Source organism: Sarcophilus harrisii, chromosome 3 (assembly GCF_902635505.1).
Source record: "Sarcophilus harrisii chromosome 3, mSarHar1.11, whole genome shotgun sequence".
Taxonomy (NCBI): domain Eukaryota; kingdom Metazoa; phylum Chordata; class Mammalia; order Dasyuromorphia; family Dasyuridae; genus Sarcophilus; species Sarcophilus harrisii.
Genome location: NC_045428.1, coordinates 195,274,919 through 195,297,144, shown reverse-complemented (window position 1 = coordinate 195,297,144; position 22,226 = coordinate 195,274,919). Strand labels below are relative to the sequence as shown.

The following is a 22,226-nucleotide window of genomic DNA, read 5'->3' as shown; positions in this document are numbered from 1 at the left end:
TTCAGTTTTCAATTTCAAATTCTCTACTTCCCATCTTCCTATCCTATTCACTGAGAAAACAAACAAACAAAAAAAAACAATCTATCCTCTGAAGCCATCACTTCTTCATCTGAAAGTGGATAGCATGTTTCATCATGAATTCTCTGCAACTGTGCTTTGGTTCCATTGAGTCGATGTGTTTCCTTAAGACTTTTAAAGTTGTTTGTTTGAGGTTGAGGGATATATAATGGAAGTTGATAAAGAGTTCCATCCTCAGATTACTCTATACAATTAGGATAGTCTGGGAATTATTTATATCTGATAATATATGATGGATTTATTTCCCTGGCAGGGGAAGATAGTCTCTCTAATTCTCATATTCCTCACCTGGAAAATGAAGGGTTTAGATTAAATGATCTCTAAATTCTTTCCAACTCTTTCCTGTGGTGTTCACCATAATCCTGATAATTATTACAAGTCTTATCTTATTGTCCCAATCTTTTCAGATGAGGAAATTGAGACTGAATTTATGACAGTTAAATGGTAGAAAGATGGCTTAGGTTTCCAAAACTAAACCATTGTTTCCCCCATTATACTATGATAATTAGCTTTAAAACACTTTAGGATTGTAACCATTATCTATTTTTCCCGGTCAGATTAGATTTAATCTCTCTATTCTTCAACAGTTTCTTCTGTTAAAAAAAAAAAAAAAAAAAAAAAAAAAAGGTAGTTGAATTACATAATCTATTAGATCCCTTTACCTTTCATGGTACAGTATATAGAGGTAGGACCTTGGGCAAGTCATTTAACTCAGGTTCCTCACTTGTAAAATGGGGATAGTGATTGCACCTATCTCCCAGGTGAATATGAGGCTCATATCATACAGTAGTTGTAAAATTCTTTGCAAACCTTAAAATGCTAACAAATACTATCTATTTAAGTAGTTATTTTTATCATTAAATAATAATAAGTATTATTTAGCATTGCAGTCTCAGTATTCCTATTTCTTTTTTTTTAATGTTCATTTTGAATTAAACAAATATTTATAAAGTACTCACTTGTTCAAGGTCTTATATTCGCTAGATAGAGACATATTAAGACAAGAGAACAGAAACTTGTATTCTATGTGATGAAGAATCTTATAAAAATAAATCCAAAAAACATTCATCTGTGATAATTTTATCGTTATAGCTCCTTCTTGTGAATTGTATAGACTGGTTTTGCTTAGCATTAGAGAAAGAACAGTGACTTTAGATTCAATTTAAAAAATTGTCTCTATTCTCAGGGAGCACACTGTCTATTGGGGGGATGAATATAATATGTGCACATGGTAATTGAAAAATGTGTACAAATACCAGTGTTTAATTTGTGAGCTCCATGTGAGCCAATTACTTAATTTTTTTTCTTGAATTCATTTTTTAAAATTTTGAACTTAAACACCAAATAAAACGGGCATTTCCATATACATAGTAGAACAGGAAAAGATGATTGTACATGAAATTGTAAATCTTTATCATATGAGTCTTGATTTTCTTTTAAAACATATAGCATTCAAAACTCAAATTTAAAAGAGATCCTTTGATTGAATATGATTTTTCCTGTCCAGTGAATTTTTAAAAAAATGGTTCAATGACTCTCTCATCTTTCCTTTTGCCTAATCTATCTCTATTTTTCCTAACCCTCAAACCATCTACCAAAGAGAGCAAAGAACATAACTCTTTTTTTCCTTTCTTCTTGTTTTACTAATAGCTTTTTTTTTTTTTTAAACTTTTTATTGACAGAGCCCATGCCTGGGTGATTTTTTTTTTTTTTTTACATTATCCCTTGCATTCACTTCTGTTCCAACTTCTCCTCTTTCTCCCTTCACCTCCTCCCCCAGATGGCAAGCAGTCATGTATAAGTTAAATATGTCACAGTGTATCCCAGTTACAATATTTGTGTGCAGAACCGAATAGTTCACTTGTTGCACAGGAAGAATTGGATTCAGAAGGTAAAAATGACCTGGGAAGAAAGACAAAAATGCAAACAGTTTACATTCATTTCCCAGTGTTCTTTCTTTGGGTGTAGCTGCTTCTGTCCATCCTTGATCAATTGAAACTGAGTTAGATCTTCTTTGTTGAAGAAATCCATGTCCATCAGAGTACATCCTCATACAGTATCGTTGTTGAAGTATATAATGATCTCCTGGTTCTGCTCATTTCACTTAGCATCAGTTTATGTAAATCTCTCCAAGCCTCTCTGTATTCATCCTGCTGGTCGTTTCTTACAGAACAATAATATTCCATAACATTCATATACCACAATTTACTCAATCATTCTCCAATTGATGGGCATCTATTCATTTTCTAGCTTCTGGCCACTACAAACAGGGCTGCCACAAACATTTAGGCACATACAGGTCCCTTTCTCTTCTTTAGTATCTCTTTGGGGTATAAGCCCAGTAGAGACACTGCTGGATCAAAGGGTATGCACAGTTTGATAACTTTTTGGGCATAGTTCCAAATTGCTCTCCAGAATGGCTGGATGTATTCACAGTTCCACCAACAATGTATCAGTGTCCCTGTTTTCCCACATCCCCTCCAACATTCCACATTATCTTTCCCTGTCATTCTAGCCGATCTGAGAGGTGTGTAGTGGTATCTCAGAGTTGTCTTAATTTGCATTTCTCTGATTAATAATGATTTGGAGCATCTTTTCATATGGCTAGAAATAGTTAATAATAGCTTTTTATTTTAAAAACACATGCAAAGATAGGCTTCAATACTCATCCCCACAAATCCCCATGCTCCAAATCTTTCTCCTTCCCTTATCCCCACTCCCTCCCCTAGATGGCAAGCAATCCAATATATATTAAACATGTGTAATTCCTCTCTCTATATTTCCATATTTATCATGCTGAACAATAAAAATCAGATCAAAAAGAAAAAAATGAGAAACAACAACATAAAAAGTGAAAATACTATGTTGTGATCCATATTCAGTCCCCTTAGTCCATGCAATGTTGATCATTACATTATCTTGTTGTTGCTGTATACAAAGTTCTCTTTAAAAACAAAATTCTTGGGGAAAAAAATCATAATCAAGTAAAACAAATTGTTACATTGACCATGGCTGAAAATATATGTTTTATTCTTCATCTTGAGTCCTTTATCTCTGTATCAGGAGGTAGGTTAGAATTTCTTCAACATGGGGTCTCTGGAATCATAGTTGGCTATTGCATTGTTTAGAATTCTTAAATATTTCAAAGTTTATTTGTCTTTATAATGTTGTTAATTGAATGAATTGTTCTTATAGTGAAATGTTTAATTTCATATAAAAGAATAAGAATAATAACTTGAAGTTATATAGAACTTTATGATTTACAAAACACTTAGCACATTATCACAATTAGTCTTGATGATAATTTTGTGAGATTGGTAGTATAAGTTTCCTAATCTCTATTTTATAAACAAAAAATTCAAAGTTGAGAAAAATTAAGTGTCTTTCCTATGGGTCATATGCCTAGTAAGAATTAGAGCTGGAAACACACCCAAGAGCTCTTAATTCCAAGTGCAGTGTTCTTTCTCTCTATACCAATAAACTCTGCTGGCCACAGAACTTCAAAATTCTTCAAAATTCAAACTTCAGAACTTCTAAGACCGTATGATCCAAATTTTACATCATCCCTACAACCTACTTGATAAATGGTCATCTAACTTTTGTTGAAAGATCTCTGTCAAGGGGGAAGCTGGTATCCCCTCAGGCCTTTTACGTTTGCAGAACTATTATTTAAAAGATTTAAGTTCCTTTTGTAAATTGCAAATTGTTCCTTGTTCTCCTTTCTTGGGGCTAAGCAGAGAAGGAATATGACAAAGAGAAGGGATTACCCTCTTTGATATGATAGCTCTTCAAATATTAGAAGATAACCGAGTCTTCCCTTCTTCAGGCCAAACAATCTCTATCTTCCCTCTCCTTCAAACCATCTACCAAAGGGAGGAGAGAAGAACAAACTTGGGGGAAAAAAAGCAAAATCAAGCAAAACAAATTCTCACATTGACTGTGTCTGAAAATGTATGTTTTATTCTGCATCTTGAATCCTTCATCTTTCTGTCAGGAGGTGGAACCATTTTATTTGTCTTATTTTGGGCACCCCCATGTTTATCATTATTGTTTCTAAAATGTGACACTTAAGAGTTGAACTGATTATTTCAGCTGTAAATTGAGTACAATATTCCAGACTGTTCTGGTGAGATCATGGACTCAATAACCCATTGAAGAACTTGGGCAAAAGTACATTTAATATTGTAAATTTGAAGTTGTTAGAGTTTAAGGTATAGATAGAGAATTTCTCCTTTGCTTTTGCTGGCTGAGTCTCTAAATTTCTGTAAACCAAGCATTGGGGGGCATAGTGATTTGGGAGAGGAGTAAAAAGCAGATAAATTATTAATTAGGTCATTCTCCTGGCCAGCCAATTTTGGTTTGAAGTTTAATGGTGGAGTAGACAAAGAATGCTGAACAAGATAGCTCAAAATGGAATCTTGGATTTAGGAATGGAGCAGTGGTGATGATAATGACCCAGCATAGGAAACTGAGAGGGAGTAGTTAGACAGGTAAGAAGGAAGATCACAAGAGATCAGTGTTCTAAAAAGCCTAGGAGGGAAAAGTATCCAGGAGGAGAATAGGATGATCAACAAGTTTAGATATTACAGAAGGAAACTTGAAGACTGATGATTAAAGAAATGATGGTTAATAACTATGAAGAAGACAGTTTTTGAGTAGTAGGTTTAGAAGTCATAACAGACAGTAAGTGGAAAAGTAAGGAAGTGGAAGAAAAGAGATATATTTTTGTTACTTATTGTTCATTTATGTCCAACTTTTTTGTGACCTCATGTGGGGTTTTCTCAGCAAAGATGCTGAAATGATTTGACATTTCTTTCTCCAGATCATTTTCTAGCTGAGGAGATGAAGGCAAACAAGGTTAAGTGATTTATTCAAGATTAGGCTATTAAGTGTCTAAGACTGTATTTGAACTCATAAAGATGAGTTTTCCTGATTCTAAGCCCACTATTCTATTATTGTACTACCGAGCTGCCCCCTTTGATTACCTACCTCTGTGTTAAATGATATTCCAATGATATGAAAGATTTTGAATTGATTTGCAAACAGGGACTGATGTAAGAATTTGAATCCTTTATTTATTCACAAAAATAGAGAAACATTTTAATTTTTAAAATTAAAATGTTTATTTTTTAATCAGCAAAAATCTTCCTTCTCTCCCACCCATTCCTTCCTTCCAGTTAAGGATGGAATTAAAATAAGACCCCTGTTATACACATGTAAACTCACACAAATAAATCATTACATTGCCTATGTCTAAAAACACCATTTCATTTATGTGTATATGTATGTAGTTGTAAACATAAATATACAATGTGTGTGTGTGTATATATATATATATATATTTTATATGTAGAGGGCTGAAACTCTTGAGTCGTTGCATTGAGGTTGGTTCAAGCACTTAGGGCTTATTACTGATTTCGCAATACTCTTTGGGCATATGCTTGGAAAATAGTCCTTCCCACTAACCTGTGCTGGCTCGATGATTGGTGTATACAGAGGATTGTAGAAGGGACTAGGGGGTGGAGTAAGACAAGCCAGAGTCTCCTTTTGCGGTAGAGGAAGAAGGTGCTTGCAGAGATTCTGCTTCTATCCCCTTCTCTTCTACCCCTAAAGACAAAGAATAAAGATTAAGAACTTTTGCTTATCCTGACTCTGGCTGATTCTAAGGTATCCTGGTCATCTCTCTCTCTCTCTCACACACACACACACGTATGTTCTAACCTAAACATCTGGATTCTTAACTATTCACTGATACATAAAGATTTTTTTAATCTTTAAATTCAATTTTATTTTTTTTAATCATCAAAAATTTCTTCTACTTCTCCTTACAATTGAGGAATAAAAAAAAGTAAAACCTGTGTTAAAACTTGTAGAGTCAGGCAAAATTAACTTATATGTTGACTATATCCAAAAGACTATGTAAGTGTATACATACATATATGTCTGTATATAATATAGGCATGAATATATGTATAGATTCACATACACATTATATGTACATGCATACAGAAACACATGTTTTATTTTGCACTCTGAGACCTTCATCTCATCAGATAGTGGAGTTGGTTAATATCATGCCTCTGTAAGCATGGTTGAACATTACCATGGTCACAGTTCCTAAGTTTCATAAGACGTTCCAAAAAACAACTGTTGGTAGTATTTTTTGTTATCCTATCCATTTTAAAAATACTTATTTTTTAGGGTGTAAATTCCTTGGCAAATGCCCACTCTAATCTGAAATGTAGCCTACATGTCTTACTAATCCTTTTCCAGTGAAATTTATATGAGTTTTACTTGGAAAAACATCTAGTAAAGTCTGAAGTTTATATTTATATTTTGTGTAAATGCATATGGAGAGGTGTTGGGGGTGAATATATGAGTTTTTTTTTCTTTCAAAGACTTTATGCCAATAAACCCTGGGTTTGTTCTTAAAATTCTTGTACTTTTCTATTAATAACTTGATACTTATTGTGCTGGTACTCAGGATACAAATCAAAAATAGAGCACAACTGAGAAAGAAATTAATGTTTTCTTTTGACTGGCATTATGGTGCATTTCAGAGGTGTCAAACTCTTGGTCTAAAGCTCCCTAAAAACAGCTTGAACCAGATTAAATGTAATTGAGAAATCTTTAAAATATAAATAAAAATACAATATACCAAAATAATGTTAATTTTTCATTTTCTAAATTAATATACACCCTGAAGATATCCATTTGTTTGAATTTGACATCAGTGATATAGTGGAAAACTTTCTGGATTTGCTGGTATTGTTTAGTTGTTAGAATTACATCCTATTCTTCTTGACCTGATTTGGACTTTTCAAATCACTGAAGTAGTTGACATTTCTTTCTCCAGCTCATTTTCTAGATGAGAAAACTAAGGTAAACAGTGTTAAATGACTTTCATAGTAAGTGTCTGAGGCTGAATTTGACCTCAGTAAGGTGAGACTTCCCCACTCTAGGTCCAGTACTCTATTCATTATGCCACTTAACTGCCTTATCAGAAAACTGGGTCTATTTCTGACACTCACTATTAATATGGTATTGGACAAATCATTTAACTTAAAAAAATCTGTTTCCCTTCCAATCTGTGATGATTGTAAGGTGGCTATTTTTTTGTTGTTGTTGTTTAAAATAGGTGTAACTTTCTCTGAGCCTCAGTTTTCATAAATGTAAAATGGAATAATCACAGGATAATTATTAAGGATCAGTCAGCTTTATTTAGTACCTAGTATGTACCAAGTTGGGTGCTGGATATATATGTATATATATATATATATGAATATATATTTAATATAAAAATATAAAAATACATAAATATAAAAATATAACAACAGATATAAAAATAATCACTATTAAAAAAGAACTTGCATTATACTGGGAAAACAAGAAGTACATATAAATTTATACAGCATAAAGTAGTTTGGAGGGTACTAGTAATAAATGGATAGGACCAGGAAAGAGTTCTTGTTTGTAGAAGATGATGTCTGAACTGTATCCTGAAGGAGAGTGTGAATTTGTGAAGCAGAGGTAAAGAGAAGCTGTATTCCTGGCACTAAGTGCTTGGTCAGTGTTATGGCACCTTTATGGGTAGGGAATAGAATGCCTTGTGTATTGCAAGAACCTCAGTTTGCCTGGAGTATAGAAAGGCAGTAATGTCCAATGAGGTTAAAAAGATACGTTAGGGCCAGGATGTGAGGGAGTTTAAAAACTAAATAGAGTAATTTATCTGTATTCTAGAACCATTCAAGTTTATTAAATAGGGGAATAACATAACCAGATCTGTGCTTCAGAAAACTCATTTGATAGTTGTATGGAGGGATAGTTGGAATGGAATGGAGACAGATGTGAAGCTGACCAATAAGGAGGTTGTTATAATCAACTAGATGAGATGCGATGAGGGTCTGAGTGAACATAGTAATTCTGTGAATGGAGAGAAGTCAGATATAAGAGATGTGAAAGGAAAAAGGGAAAGATTTGGTGAGTGGACATATGAGGTAAAGGAGAAGGAAAAGTTGAAGATAATACTAAAGGTAAGACGCATGGAAATTGGAAAAATAGTGATGCCTTCAACAGGCATAGGGAAATTTGGAATTCTGTTTTGAATGTGTTGATTTTGAAATCATAAAACTAGATTTTGAAGGGACTCCAGAGGTATTCTAGTCCAAACTTTTTTTTACAAATGAGGAAACTGAGACCCAAGGAAATTAAGTAGCTTGTCCAAAAGTCACAAATACAGGTCCTGGACTAAGTCCTGGTGGCTGGCTTAGATTTAAATGGATTTCTGATTTTGCATTATGCCACACTGTCTGGTCTCTGGGATACCCAGTTTAAAATATGCAGTTAGTCCCCATCATTGGAAAATGGCTGAATAAGTTATGATATATGAATATTATAGAATATTATTATTCTAAAGAAAAGATCAGCAGGATGATTTCAGAGAAGCCTGGAAAGACTTACATGAACTCATGCTAAACTGAAGTGAGTAGAACCAGGAAATCATTACACCTGGCAACAAGAAAATTATGTGATGATCAATTCTGATGGATGTGGCTCTTTTCAACAGTGAGATGATTCAGGCCAGTTCCAATGGTCTTGTGATGCAGAGAGCCATCTGCACCCACAGAGAGGACTGTGGAGACTAAGTGTGGATCACAACATAGTATTTTCACTCTTTTTGTTGTTGTATTTTGTTTTCTTTCTCATTTTTTTCTTTCTTGACCTGATTTTTTCTCTGCAACATGATAATTGTGGAAATATGTGTAGAAGAAGAATAATTACACATGTTGAACATATATTGAATTCCTTGCTGTCTAGGAGAGGGGGAGGAGGAAGGGTGGGAAAAAATTTGGAACACAAGGTTTTGTAAGGGTGAATGTTGAAAATTATCTATGCATATGTTTTGAAAATAAAAAGTTTTAAAAATATCCAGTTAGAATTTTTCTTTCCCATCATGACTAATATGGAAATACATTAAAAATAATTGTGTATATATAAACTATATCACATTACTTGTTGTCTTGTGGAAGGGAGAGGTAAAGGAAGGAAAGAGAAAAAAAACTGGCACTCAAAATCTTACAAAAACTAATGTTAAAAAACTATCTTTACATGTAATTGGAAAAATAAAGTATTTTTTTATAGCCTTTTATTTACAGGTAACTTTACAGCATTAACAATTGCCAAACCTCTTGTTCCAATTTTTCACCTCTTACTGCCCCCACCCCCACCCCCTCCCCTAGATGGCAGGACGACCAGTAGATGTTAAATATATTAAAATATAAATTAGATACACAATAAGTATACATGACCAAAACGTTATTTTGCTGTACAAAAAGAATCAGACTCTGAAATATTGTACAATTAGCTTGTAAAGGAAATAAAAAATGCAGGTGGGCATAAATATAGGGATTGGGAATTCAATGTAATGGTTTTTAGTCATCTCCCAGAGTTCTTTTTCTGGGCATAGCTGGTTCAGTTCATTACTGCTCCTTTGGAAATGATTTGGTTGATCTCGTTGCTGAGGATGGCCTGGTCCATCAGAACTGGTCATCATCTAGTATTGTTGTTGAAGTATATAATGATCTCCTGGTCCTGCTCATTTCACTCAGCATCAGTTCGTGTAAGTCTCTCCAGGCCTTTCTGAAATTATCCTGTTGGTCATTTCTTACAGAACAGTAATATTCCATAATATTCATATACCACAATTTATTCAGCCATTCTCCAACTGATGGACATCCATTCAGTTTCCAGTTTTTAGCCACTACAAAAAGGGCTGCCACAAACATTTGTGTACATACAGGTCCCTTTCCCTTCTTTATAATAATAAAGTATATTAAAATGAAAAAATCAGATTTTTGTTTAGCAACTGGTGATGTGAGACCGAAACTCAGGGGAGAGGCTGGGGCTGGATATGTAGTTAAGAATCATCTTTAAAGATTTGATTGTTAAATCCATCTGAAGCTTCCAAGAGACAGTCAACAAATATTGATTAAGTGCCTACTCTGTGCTAGACACCATGCTAAGTGCTGGGAATACAATGAAAACCAAAAGTCATTCCAATTCAAAGGAACTCACAATTTAATGGGAGAGTCAACATGAAAAAAAAAACCACAACTATGTACAATTAAGATATATACAGGATAAACTGGAGACAGTGAAGGGAAAAGAGAAATTAAGTGGTATATGATTTGTAAAGGACTGCAAATTTTGAAACGCTATATAAATATTAGTCATTTTAATTTCATTATTTTTTTTGACAAGACAATTGGGGTTAAGTGACTTGCCCAGGGTCATACAGCTAGGCAGTCATTAAGTATCTGAAGACAGACTGAAGTCAAGTCTCTTGACTCCAGGGCTGGTGCTCTATCTACTGCACTATCTAGCTGCTCCATTTTAAATTATTAACTAGATGAGTGTTTATTTACCGACAGGTTGGGTCTTAGTGGATTGCTATATGATCTCAGTGCCCAGGAGGTTATTTCCTGTTAGGGTCTAGATGACCCTTTGGACTAATAGAGCCAAGTCAGCTGTGAACACAGTCTTTGTACCTCTTATGAAGTTTTAACTGCTTTCCAACTATTGGTCAGCTTTCCCTGGATGAATGAAAAGGAAAGCGGGAGGTAAGGGGAGAGTGGAGGAGATGGAATGGACAGGAGAGAGAATGAATGAAAGAGGATAGCTGAGAACCTAATTCAGCTTTCCCTGGAAGGGGATGGATGAAGAACAGAAGATGGAGATAAGGGAGGAATGGAAGAGATGGACTAGACAGTCAGAAAGAAAGATAGAAGGAGAGAGAATAAATGCATATCTGATGACCTTATTTAGGCACCATCAAGTATTTATTAAGTGCTGACTCAAAATCCAATCATATTTTGGAATAAAAAGTATAAAATCTAGCCCTTGTCCTTAATTGTAAAGGGCAGGAACTTTGGAGAAATATACTTAAGGCTCAGTATGATTGATTTAGTCCTGTCACAAAGTGTTAACTCAGTGGAACTGATAAGACAATGGTTATCTAGTTTTACATGTACTTAGTACTTAATATAGATCTACAAGAGTGACACCTATGACGATGTAATTATAATAGAGTATATAAGAGCCAACAAAGACTGGATGAGAGACATTCCATTTTCATCAGTCTTTTGGTGACTCTCCTGCATTCCTGCACTGAAACCAGGACCCAGGAGGGCCTCCAGAAAGCTAGCCGAGCGCCAGCTGAAGGAGACAGACTGTGAAGGAGACAATAAAGACTTTTGCACTTTATCCCTGACTATTCTAGTGGTGATTACTCTGCAAAAACGAAGGCTGGTCCCAAGACCTCCAGAAAGCTAACCCAGAACATTATACTTAATGATGTAATTATTTACTCAATGTCAACTTGTATTCTGATTTATATTAAGTACTTTTCATTGTTGTTTTATCCTAGCTAGACGCTTTTTTGATTTGGATTTTATTTTTTAATCTTATTTTTTGCTGTTTTTTTTTATTCTCTCTAATACCTATTTGTTTTAATTCACAGATTTTTAGAATCTTAGAACTAGATGGTATGTTAGAGATTAACTCATTTTACAGTTGAGGTAACATACCGGTTCTGACCCTGACATATCTGAGGCCATTCTTATTACATGTTCATTATGCTGATTTTTGAACCTTGCCTTAAAACTTAATTCTTGTCTTCTGTCTTGAATGGAGAAGCTCTACCTAGTGCAATGGATAGAATATAGCCTTGAATCAAGAAGATCTGAGTTCAGATCTGGATATAGTCATATGTGACTCGTGTTTGCCTCAATTTGTCCCTCTGTAAAATGATCTGATGAAGAATAGCAAAGCATTACAGTATCTTTGCCAAGAAAACCACAGTATGGGTAAAGAAAAGTCTGAAATGACTGTACAACCATCCATCTTTTCAAAACTTCCACCCTAAATTCCCTATCTTCACGATTAATGGTCCCTACAAAGATCATCTGTCATCTAATCCTAGTGACACAATTCAATTGGCATCTTTTCCCTTCAGCAAGACCTAAGGCCTTTCCACAAAGATCAACGGTTTATAGATTGGTGTGGTTGAATAGATATTTAATAACTTGACAATATCTGTATTCTAATATGAATCAGTGAGTAACTGATGTTATAATGCTAAAAAATAACAGGTTCTAACTAGCTTCAAGGGTATTTCATCAAGAGTTTGGCTTTTCTTGCCTTTAATTCTAATATAGTTACAAATTGTCTTAGGTAGCTATGTTCTTTTTAATATAGATACATCTTATTTTATTGAATATTTCAATTCTGACTCTAATAATTACTAACCACATGACCTTTAGCAAGCCAATGAGCATCTCCAAGCCTCGTTTTTTTTTTTATCTGTAAAATGGAGATAATATGCAATTATTATGATGAAAACAGAGGGACTAAGGCTGAAAAATTCCTATAACTTTAGTTTGGCAAATCATATTATGTTTACTATATTGATTGGCATTGAACCTTTGAAAAGAAGCTCTCTGGGGAGGAAGCTCCTTCTACCAACTGAGGTCTCACTTTTCCTGCAATTATAGTAATGAACTGATGCCTTAAGCAGATTATAAGTTCCTTTAGAACAGGGAGTGTCTTTTGCCTTTTTTTGCATTCTTATCACTTAGTACAGTGCTTGGTACAAAACAAGTGCTTCATAAATGTTAGAATTGATAAGTGCCTGCTGTGTGGTGCTAGGGATGTAAAAACAACAAAAACAGTGAAAACAGACTTTGCCTAATAGAAACATACATTCGAATAAAAATGTCAAAAATGGAAATGCAGTTTCTTTGGTATGATCTCTTCTTCTTAAAGTCATTCTAGCTCTTTGGGAGCACTATTTCCTTTTTCATCTGCACACAAACTATCCCTTTATTAAAACTTGTTCAAGGTTAGAAAAGCCAGTTTTAGGATTGAATCACCCTGACTCCCATCCTAGTGTTCTTTCTAGCCTTTTGCTAAACATGTTTAGATTTCAGACCTCCTTGTCTCATCTCTTTGTCCTGAGAAAACCACTGGTTCCAATTTCTCCTTGACTCAATTGATTTTGTCCTTTATTTTCAGAAGACTAATAATATCACAAGGGGTGATATCTTGACTTGTTTATGAATTGAGTTAAAGTGAGGCAGAATTGCACAAAGTCATCAGCCTCTGTCTTTTCCAGAGCTTCATCAAAGTCCAGTGGCAAGAAAAAAATCAGGATGAATGTTGATGGTCCAGGATGCAATGGGATCTCTGATGTCTAGGCAAGCTCTTCATATGCTTCAGCCTTCATTGCCATTGGAACAAATTGTTCTCATTCTTCCCTTCTGCCAGGAGAAGTCTTTACTTGCTTGAGGTATTCATTCCTCTAACTCACTGATGGGTTTCATACCTGTTGGTTGTTCTTTTCTTGGCTTAGCTGCCTGCTAAGACAGTTTTATCAGAGCATGGTTATTGTGTGTGCTACAGCTTTTTGGAGCCACAGATGAGAGTTGAATGCCAGATAGACATCAAAGGTGGACAAACAGCTTTGAAAGGTGCTCAGCAATCCCTTAAACCAGAGGTACTGGTCCTCAGTGAACATCCCATACAATAAACTTGGTAGAGAAAGAGAAGACAAACTATGTAATGGAGTGAAGATGAAGAAGGGATGAAACTGGAGAGTCTATCCCACTCTTATTCTCTGGAACATGCTCACCGGCTCCCTTGGGGGTAGCCAGCTGGGAACAGAGGAAAGTGATGCAGCCCTGCTAAAACAGTGGGGGTATTCTTATGGCACTAGGCAGAAGGCCAGGGAAGAGGGTGGAGTTAGGACTTTCGTCTGTTCCTGGGAAATCCTAGTGCTTTTTTTAGTTACTGGTACTTGGAATATAATATTTTAGGTGTGCTTGGTTTGCTTCTGAAAAATTTGCTGCCATATATTTCATATATGTACAAATGGCACACAATACTGTGAAGAGGTCACCCCAAAGAAACATTTTTTTGAACTACCAAAAAAAAGAGTAAGGGAAATTTAATGTTGACTGCAGCAGCAGAATTTCCTCACTCTTCCCTGGCAGGGTCTTTAGGTAGTACTCTGTGCATCTTTATCACATCTGCATTTTATAGATGAAAAAACTGAGGCTTAGAGCTATTCATTGATTTGCTGAAGGTCAAAGCATTAGTAATTATTATTAGAGTCAGGACTGTACTTTGTTCTCTTACAAATCTGTTGTTCTTTATTCAACTTCATGCTGCATAGAAATGTTCTGAAAATAAATCAAAACCCACTTTTTAAAATGAGGAAATATGGAGTGGGTGTTTTCATTTTATAGCTCGAACAATTCTGTTCAGCACTCAAGTGAAAAAAAAATGATTAGGTTTCTGATTGGAAAGACAGTGGTATTTTTGGGTGATCACTTACAAGTTGATTTGTGTTTAGATGGTCTGAGCATGGCAGATCATTCTCACTCTCCCAAAGATAGCTGGGAGGAAAGCTATTTTGAGTAATCCACAGTCTCTAAACTCTTTGTTCAAGTTGCTCCCTTACCATTCTTCCAATTTCACTGGTCCCTATCCAGCATTCTGAGAAGCACATCTGTAAGCTCAGTTAGCTCCATCTCATCTTTGGCTTTGCATCCCTGGCTCTCCACCTGAGAAAACAAATGTGGGGCCTTATGTTCCAGTGGAGTATTAGAAATTTGCTCAGTTTGCAACCTAAGCTGGGGTGTTGGAGAAGTCAGAGTTCTTGGACTTTAGGCAGGAGAAGAAAACTGGAACATTTTCTTCTCCTTTGTATTTATATCAGAAGAAGCTCTATACCTTGGACCATCATCAAGGAACAATTACAAAAATACCACCTGCTAAAAGGGACCACTGTGGTCTTGAGTTGAATAATGCATATCCTTTAACACTAAGACACCATCACTAGACCTTTTCAACCAATGGTTCAGGCAACTATGGTGTTGTGGCTTGATTTAAACAGAATGAAAAGAAGAAAGGAAGGAAGGAAGGAAAGTGGAAAAGAAGGGAGGGAAGGAGGAAAGAAAGAAGAAACAAAGTTCCTTGAAAAATTAGTTAATTATTTTTTAGCTACAGGAGGTCTGCTATGGCATCAATTGCTTGACTTTTTTTAGATAGTTGGGGTTAAATAATACATTAAAAATCACATAGTGAGTGTCTGAGGCCCAAATCCAGGTTCTCCTGATGCCAAGGCCAGTGTGTTTTCCTAAAGCTTCTTAAACTGTGGGTTTTATAACTCAATGTACAGATGAAGAAAATTTTGTAAAGAGTAAAAAATTTCTGAATGCAATGATGTATGATGAATCTGAGGTGTTTCTGACAGTGTTTGCCCTTATTGCTTTGTGTGGCTTCACTGCAGGCTTAGTTCTGAACACATGATGTGCACACTTTGCATTGTACGTGCACTAATGCTACCAGGAGTACCTTGGCTCACATTTGAGATGGGGTCATGTAAAAATTTCTTGGTCAAAAAGGGGTCATGAATGGAAAAATTTTAAGAAGCCCTGTTTTATCCATTGTCCCTCTTAGTGGCCCCCACTTGCTTAACTTTTGAATTTAGAGGCTATGCTATTTAGTAGAAAGAACATTGAATTTTGGATGCAAGAATTGAGATTCAAGATGATATTTATAACTAGGGGTACCCTTTGAATTTTAGTTTCCTCTTCTATAAAATGAAGGAGTTGGGTTAGATGATCTCTAATGTCCTTTCCATTTCTAAGTACCATGATTACATGCTTGCTTTTTTTTTGGGGGGGGGTCTGGAAACTTCAGAATTGTTGATTCCTTTTTAGCTTTTCTTTTAGAGTCATCTTCATGTCCTTTATGTGTGGAATTTTTATTGTGTTGATTTTTAGAACCTTTTTAAAAATAAATTTTAAGTTTCAGTGTTCTCATCGTAAATACAAAGCAATTGAATTTCCTAATTGTAAATTCCATTTGTATAAAATAATCAGGAGAATAAAATATTTTAAATTTATCTAGTTCTGCAGTTATTTCCATCATTTCATTCACTGGAGTGCAACTCCATAGCTCATCAAACATCTGGATGCCTTTATTGGTCCTTTATTTCTATAGCTGATTTTGCCATTTCTTCTCCAGCTCATTTGATATTATTTTTATTTTTTGAGATGGGAAAGGTCTAGTTGCCAAGATTTCTTCAAGAATATTGAAATCAGAAAGGCCTGGAGAGCTTACATGAGCTGATACTAAGTGAAATGAGTAGAACCAAGAGAATATTGTACACAGCAACAAAATTATGTAATGATCAACTGTGATGGAATTGGCTCTTTTCAACAATGAAGTGATTCAGGCCGATTCTAATATACTGGTGATGGAGAGAGCCATCTGCATCCAGAGAGAGAAATGTAGGGATTGAGTATGGATAACAACATAGTATTTTTGTCTTTCTTATTGTTGTTTGCTTGCTTTTTGTTTTCTTTCTCATTTTTTCCCTTTTTGATCCGATTTTTCTTGTATAATATGATAATTGTGGAAATATGTATAAAATAATTGCATATGTTTAACATATATTGGATTACTTGCTGTCTTGGAGAGGGAGTGGGAGGAAGGGAAGGAAAAAATTATAATACAGGGTTTTGCAAGGGTAAATGTTGAAAACTATCTGCATATATTTTGAAAATTAAAAAGCTTTTATTTAAAAAAAAGAATATTAAAATCATTGTATTGACAATGTCTGCTGCACAGTACATTATCTCTAGATATAGTATAGAATAAGTAGATAGGTAACATGTTCATTTTGGAATCAGGAAGATATAATTCAAATTCTACCTTGGACATTTATTAGCAATGTGAACAAGTTACAGTGAACAAGTCATTTAACTTCTTGCAACCTTAGGCTTCTTAATCTTCAAAATGGATAGAATAATACTTATCATTTCTTCCTAATTTACATGAGTTGTATATGAAAGTGCTTCTCCAACTTTAAAGAAGGAGGGAGGGGGACACAAAACACTATGTTAAGTACTTTGGAAAAAAACCCAAACAAATGTTATTTATTTTCCCCTCATACTATTCTGGGAAGCAGGTGCTATTATTATCTTCATTCCACAGATGAGGAAATTGAGGCAAATAGAAATTAAGTGACTTGCTCATGTTACATAGCTAGGAAATGTCTAAGACAGAATTTCAATAGTAGTTTTCTTGACTACAGGTCCAGTATTTTATCTAGAAAAACTACTTGCATTTCAATTATAATTTTTTAGATTTTCTAGCCTATCTAATAGACAGCCAGGTAGTACAGTAGAAATCTCTGAATCCAGATTCAGTCTGGAAGACTTATCTGTGTAAATTCAAGAGACCTCAATACTTACTACGGGGAGACCCTGAACATGTCACTTAACTCTACTTCAGTTTCCTGATCTATCAAATGAACTGGAGAAGAAATGGCAAACCATTCCAGTGTCTTTGCAAGAAAACCCCAAATGAGGTCACAGAGAGTTGGATGTGACTGAATTGACTGAACAAGTCAACACTGATAATAATAATAATAACAAAATTATATCTATATTATACTTCAAAACTTACAAAATACTTTACATTAAGCAATGTAAAATTTAGACCATTATTTCATTTAAGTAATATTTATATTATTTTATTCAAATGCAAGGAATGGTATTTGGAGTATTCAGCAAGAGGTCTAAGTGCCTTCCAAGATAATGGATCCAACTACTATGAGCAGAGGGGTTCAGGTGTTTTGTGTTCATAATAGCCAGTGTTAGTTACTAATTTCAATTGCTTTTGATTACTGTCCTTATTTGAAGTGCAATTGTTTGTTTGAATTTGGGTTCGATCTCTTGGAGGAGCATAAAACATTAAATGATTGAATATGTATGTAAAGAAATAGCATTTCATACTGTCCAGAGCCAAAGATCCTAAAATTGTCATTTGTGCCCATTTAATATTAAAGTTTAACCTACTTGTGCTCATCTGATGTAGAGTTAAGATACACTCAGTTAATGCTGATTTGGGCCTAAATGTTACTGAAAAGAAATAGTTTGTATTTAGCTTTTGCTGCTGTTCTGAAGAGGAATGTGGTCAAGTATAGACCAAGTTTATGGCTACTACTTTGAATCACACAATTGTTATGAAAATATTAGCCCAATTTCTACATATTAGAATTTATTTTCAGTCTAGTAACACACCCTCTGATGGAGCCCTCAAAGAAATACAGCATGGTTGGGTATGATAGGAATGGTTCCATCCATTTGAAATTTCATTCTTCCAGGTTTTCCTTTCCATAATTTCCATAAATTCCATAAATATATGATACACATACATATATGTGGTTTTAACAACAACTTTGGGGAATAACTTATTTTGTGTATTATAAATACTCCAATTGACTACAAAAGACATATGAAGGAAGATGCTATCTGCTTCTGGTGAAAGAATGGATAAATAGAAATAATGTATAAAACCATTCTGCATATACACTCATATACATATATAGTTTTACATATATATTATACACATAAACATATACATACATACATACATATATAGAATATACGTGTTATATATATATATGTGTATGTGTGTGTGTGTGTGTGTGTATGTATGTTTCTATTGGTAGCTATCTCTAGGGTGGGAGAGCAAGATTTGGGGTGAAGGAAAAAATTTACATGGCAACTTCTATATTTAAAAGGAAAAGCAAAAAAAAAAAAAAAAAAAAAAAAAAAGGAAAACCAAGTTGTACACAATAGATTTGTAGTTTCTTGTGAAAAAATCTTTTTTATTATATTATGTTATGGAAATGCTTGTTTTACTCTTGAAATTAAAAATAAAAAGCAGTTTATGGGAATTTAAAAAAAATTTCTTGTAGATAACAAAGGGAGTTAAAGAGGGCTTTAAGTCTAGAGTAGGGGAATCTCAGAATTGGTAAAGACCTTAGAAACCATTTAGATTTCACTTCATTATTTCCAGATCAAATAAAATAATAGATCTGAGTGTTTTACATAGATAACTCACTGTTTTTATCTTATACAAGCATCTCTTCTGTAGTATTCCAGACAATCAATCATTCATTCTATATGTGAATATTCTCACCCCATTCCTCAGCCCATCCCATTGTTAGTTTGTTAGAGAGACAGAAATTTGCTTCCCTGTAAATTGATCCTGTTTCTTCAATCATTTAATGATTATAAGGTTCTTCTTCCCTATTTTAATTAGACTTGATCTGAGAGGAATTGATATCTAGTACTTTTCTTAAAAAGAGATTTTGTATTTTGATTGGGATACAAATGTACATAATTCTTTTTCATCGATGGCCTATTTCAGAGTTATTGCAAACCCTTCTACCTCCCCCTTCCACTTCCCTTTTCAGTTCTCTTATACCTCAAACTCTTACCTTTAAATTTCACCTTTCTTTTAAGACTTTCTTTCTGCTAAAAAGAAAATATATCTGAAATCAAGAAAATGCCTTTAACTTTATGGGTGATGTGATTTATATTATGTTGTCAAGTTTATCAAACCCTATCTTGGAAGTCATTTATGAATGAGGCAGGGAAAGTGGAGAGATTGTAGGCTTTAGATCTGGAACTATGAAGGCCCCCAAAGGAGGGACAAGAGTACAGAAGTGGGGAGGCTGCAGGCTCATAGAATCATAGTTTTAGAACTAAAAAGATTTGCAAAGGCCATCCAGTTCAACTCCCTCGTTTTACAGATATGGAAACTGAGGCCCAAAGAAATTAAATCATTTAAGGCCTGACAGGCTAGTAAATTCCAGAGTCTAGATTTGAACCCATTTTTCTCACTAAAACCAGCATTTTTCCCACTGTAATACACATAGAAGACATAAAGACCAGACTCTGCATTACAATGTTATCTTCTTGGGTCTTTAATGATTGTTTTGTGACTTGAACTATTCTCTGGGGAGTATGAGGAGTGAGTATTTTCTCCTCTACCTCCTAAATCATCTCCCTGTGCCAGGTACAATGAATAACTTATTTTTATGATATACCAGACTGGGGAATTATATTGAATTTTTCAAAGAGATTCGTATGTTTTGGGAATTTTTTTTTTCAAACTCACCTGGATTCCGATCAAAGTCTGTTTGAAGAACTTTACTAAAATTTAGTCACTGGGGAATGGTTAACTTACATTACACAACTGCAATGATTTCTGGATTTCAGGCTGTGGCAGTAGGAGTTACTATTTCCTTTCTGTCACTGGGTCTGCTAATGGTTAAAGCCTTGTCTGTCTTTATGTCTCTCTCTTTTTTCTCCTCCTTCTGTCTTGTTGTTGTTCAGTCATATTCAATAATTTGTGACCCCATTTGGGGTTTTCTTGACAAAGATACTGGAGTGGTTTCCTGTTTCCTTCTCCAGCTTATTTTATAGATGAGGAAACTGAGGCAAATAGGGTTAAGTGATTTGCTCAGTTTTGAACTGATTCCAGGACAAGTGTTCTTTCCACTTTGCCACCTGACTGTCCTTCTCTCAATTCCTTCCCACTCTTTTCCCCTGAAGAAATAAAAAATATGCAGCTTCATGATTTGCCTTCTATCTGGAAAGCTTTCTACCAAAGGAGATTTAAAAAACAAATGTTGTTTAGAGTTTTCAGTGACTGTATAATTCATACATACTGGTTGGTAATCACCAATTCCTTTATTCCTAGTAACTTTTCATATAATTTGTACTGGAAGACACTATCCCTTGAAGATTCAATTGTATTCCTCAGGATGGATAGCAGCCACTGGGTGTTGCCTTTATTCTGTCTCTGTCTTCTCAGAAAAAAAGGGAGGAATCTCTATTGGATCTTAAAATAGCATGGTTTCATGGGATAGCAAAATCTAAAATTTTCACTTAATTTAGAAATCTTCTGTTAATAGGTATATAAACAATCTAGGGATATATTCATAGGTGCTTTAAAGTGTTTATAGCTTTAAGGTTTCCTAAAAGAAAGTATGTGAGGAGAATTTTTTTTAAAGTAATATGATTCTCTCTTTTTTCATTTTCAGATCACAGAACTGTGTGGTGCAAAACGTGTGGGTTATTTTGGTCTAACACAGTTTTATGTTGCCCTGAAATTAATTGCTGCAGCCCAATCTGGCCTTCCTGTACAAGTAGAGAGTATTAAATGTGGTAAGTGTTTCACACTGCAAATCTCATTACCCAGGAAAAGTTTTTTTCACTTTCTGAGAATTTTTTTTAGGTAGTTCTATTCTATTTATGCCTTTGTTCTCACCATTTTCTCTTTTTTTCCTCTTGGGATCTATCATGGAAAAGAACTTCAGCCCCTCCCTTTACCTCTAAAGAAGTGAAGAAGGTAGTTCAAGGTTATACAGGTAGCAAATAGTACAGAATTTAAGTCTAGTTCCTCAGGTGCTAATTCCTGTTTTCCATTGCAAAAATGACATTAAGACTTTGATACCTTGCATTTTTGTTTTTCGATAAAAGGTCCAAAGTTACAGATTATTGTTGTTCAACTGTTGTCAATTGTCCAAATAAGTTGGACAAACCAAATGTTTGGTCTTCATGACCCCATTTGGCTTGGAGGAGTAATTTGCCATTTCCTTTTCCAGCTCATTTTACAGAAGAGGATACTAAGGCAACCAGGGTAAAATGACTTATTCAGAGTTACATAGCTAAGTATCCAAGGACAGATTTGAACTCTGGAAGATGAATCTTCCTGACTCCTGGTCCCATACTCTATTTACTGTGCCACCTAGCTATGCCTTTATATATGTATTTTCCTCTAATTTTTAAAACATCTACTTGCCTGTCTATCATCTTTTTGTTTATCTATATATGTTTTCAGATACAGACATAAATTTTTTGTTGTGGTCTGGACTGGTGATTTCAATGATATAGAAATCCCATTGTTGAAATTCTTTATTAAGATGTGGAATAGCAACTCATCTACTATATCTATATAGAGTGTATTATTGTTGTTATTGTTCAGTCATTTTAGTAATGTCTTTGTCACTCCATTTGGGATTTTCTGATCAGAGATGCTGGAATGCTTTACCATTTCTTTCTCCAGTTCATTTTACAAATTAGGAAACTGAGACAAATAGGGTTAAGTGACTTATCAGGAAGCTAAAAAATATATGAGACTAATTGAACTTAGGTTGCCCTGATTTTAGGATTGATACTCTATCCATGGCACCATGTTTACTCATATACACATACACATTT

At 34.6% G+C, this 22,226-nt stretch overlaps 1 protein-coding gene across 12 annotated transcripts in view; it reads left to right on the top strand.

Moving 5' to 3' along the window:
* REPS2 (RALBP1 associated Eps domain containing 2) overlaps positions 1-22,226 on the top strand; it is a 258,619-nt gene that overhangs the window by 58,307 nt on the left and 178,086 nt on the right. For all 12 annotated transcript variants that reach the window (XM_031958943.1, XM_031958944.1, XM_031958938.1 and 9 more), the window contains exon 2: positions 21,047-21,170. Coding sequence is in view for 10 of the 12 variants with exons in the window: in XM_031958938.1 (XP_031814798.1) it covers positions 21,047-21,170 (124 nt within the window). In the remaining 2 variants the exon portion in view is untranslated. The remainder of the gene's footprint in view (positions 1-21,046; positions 21,171-22,226) is intronic.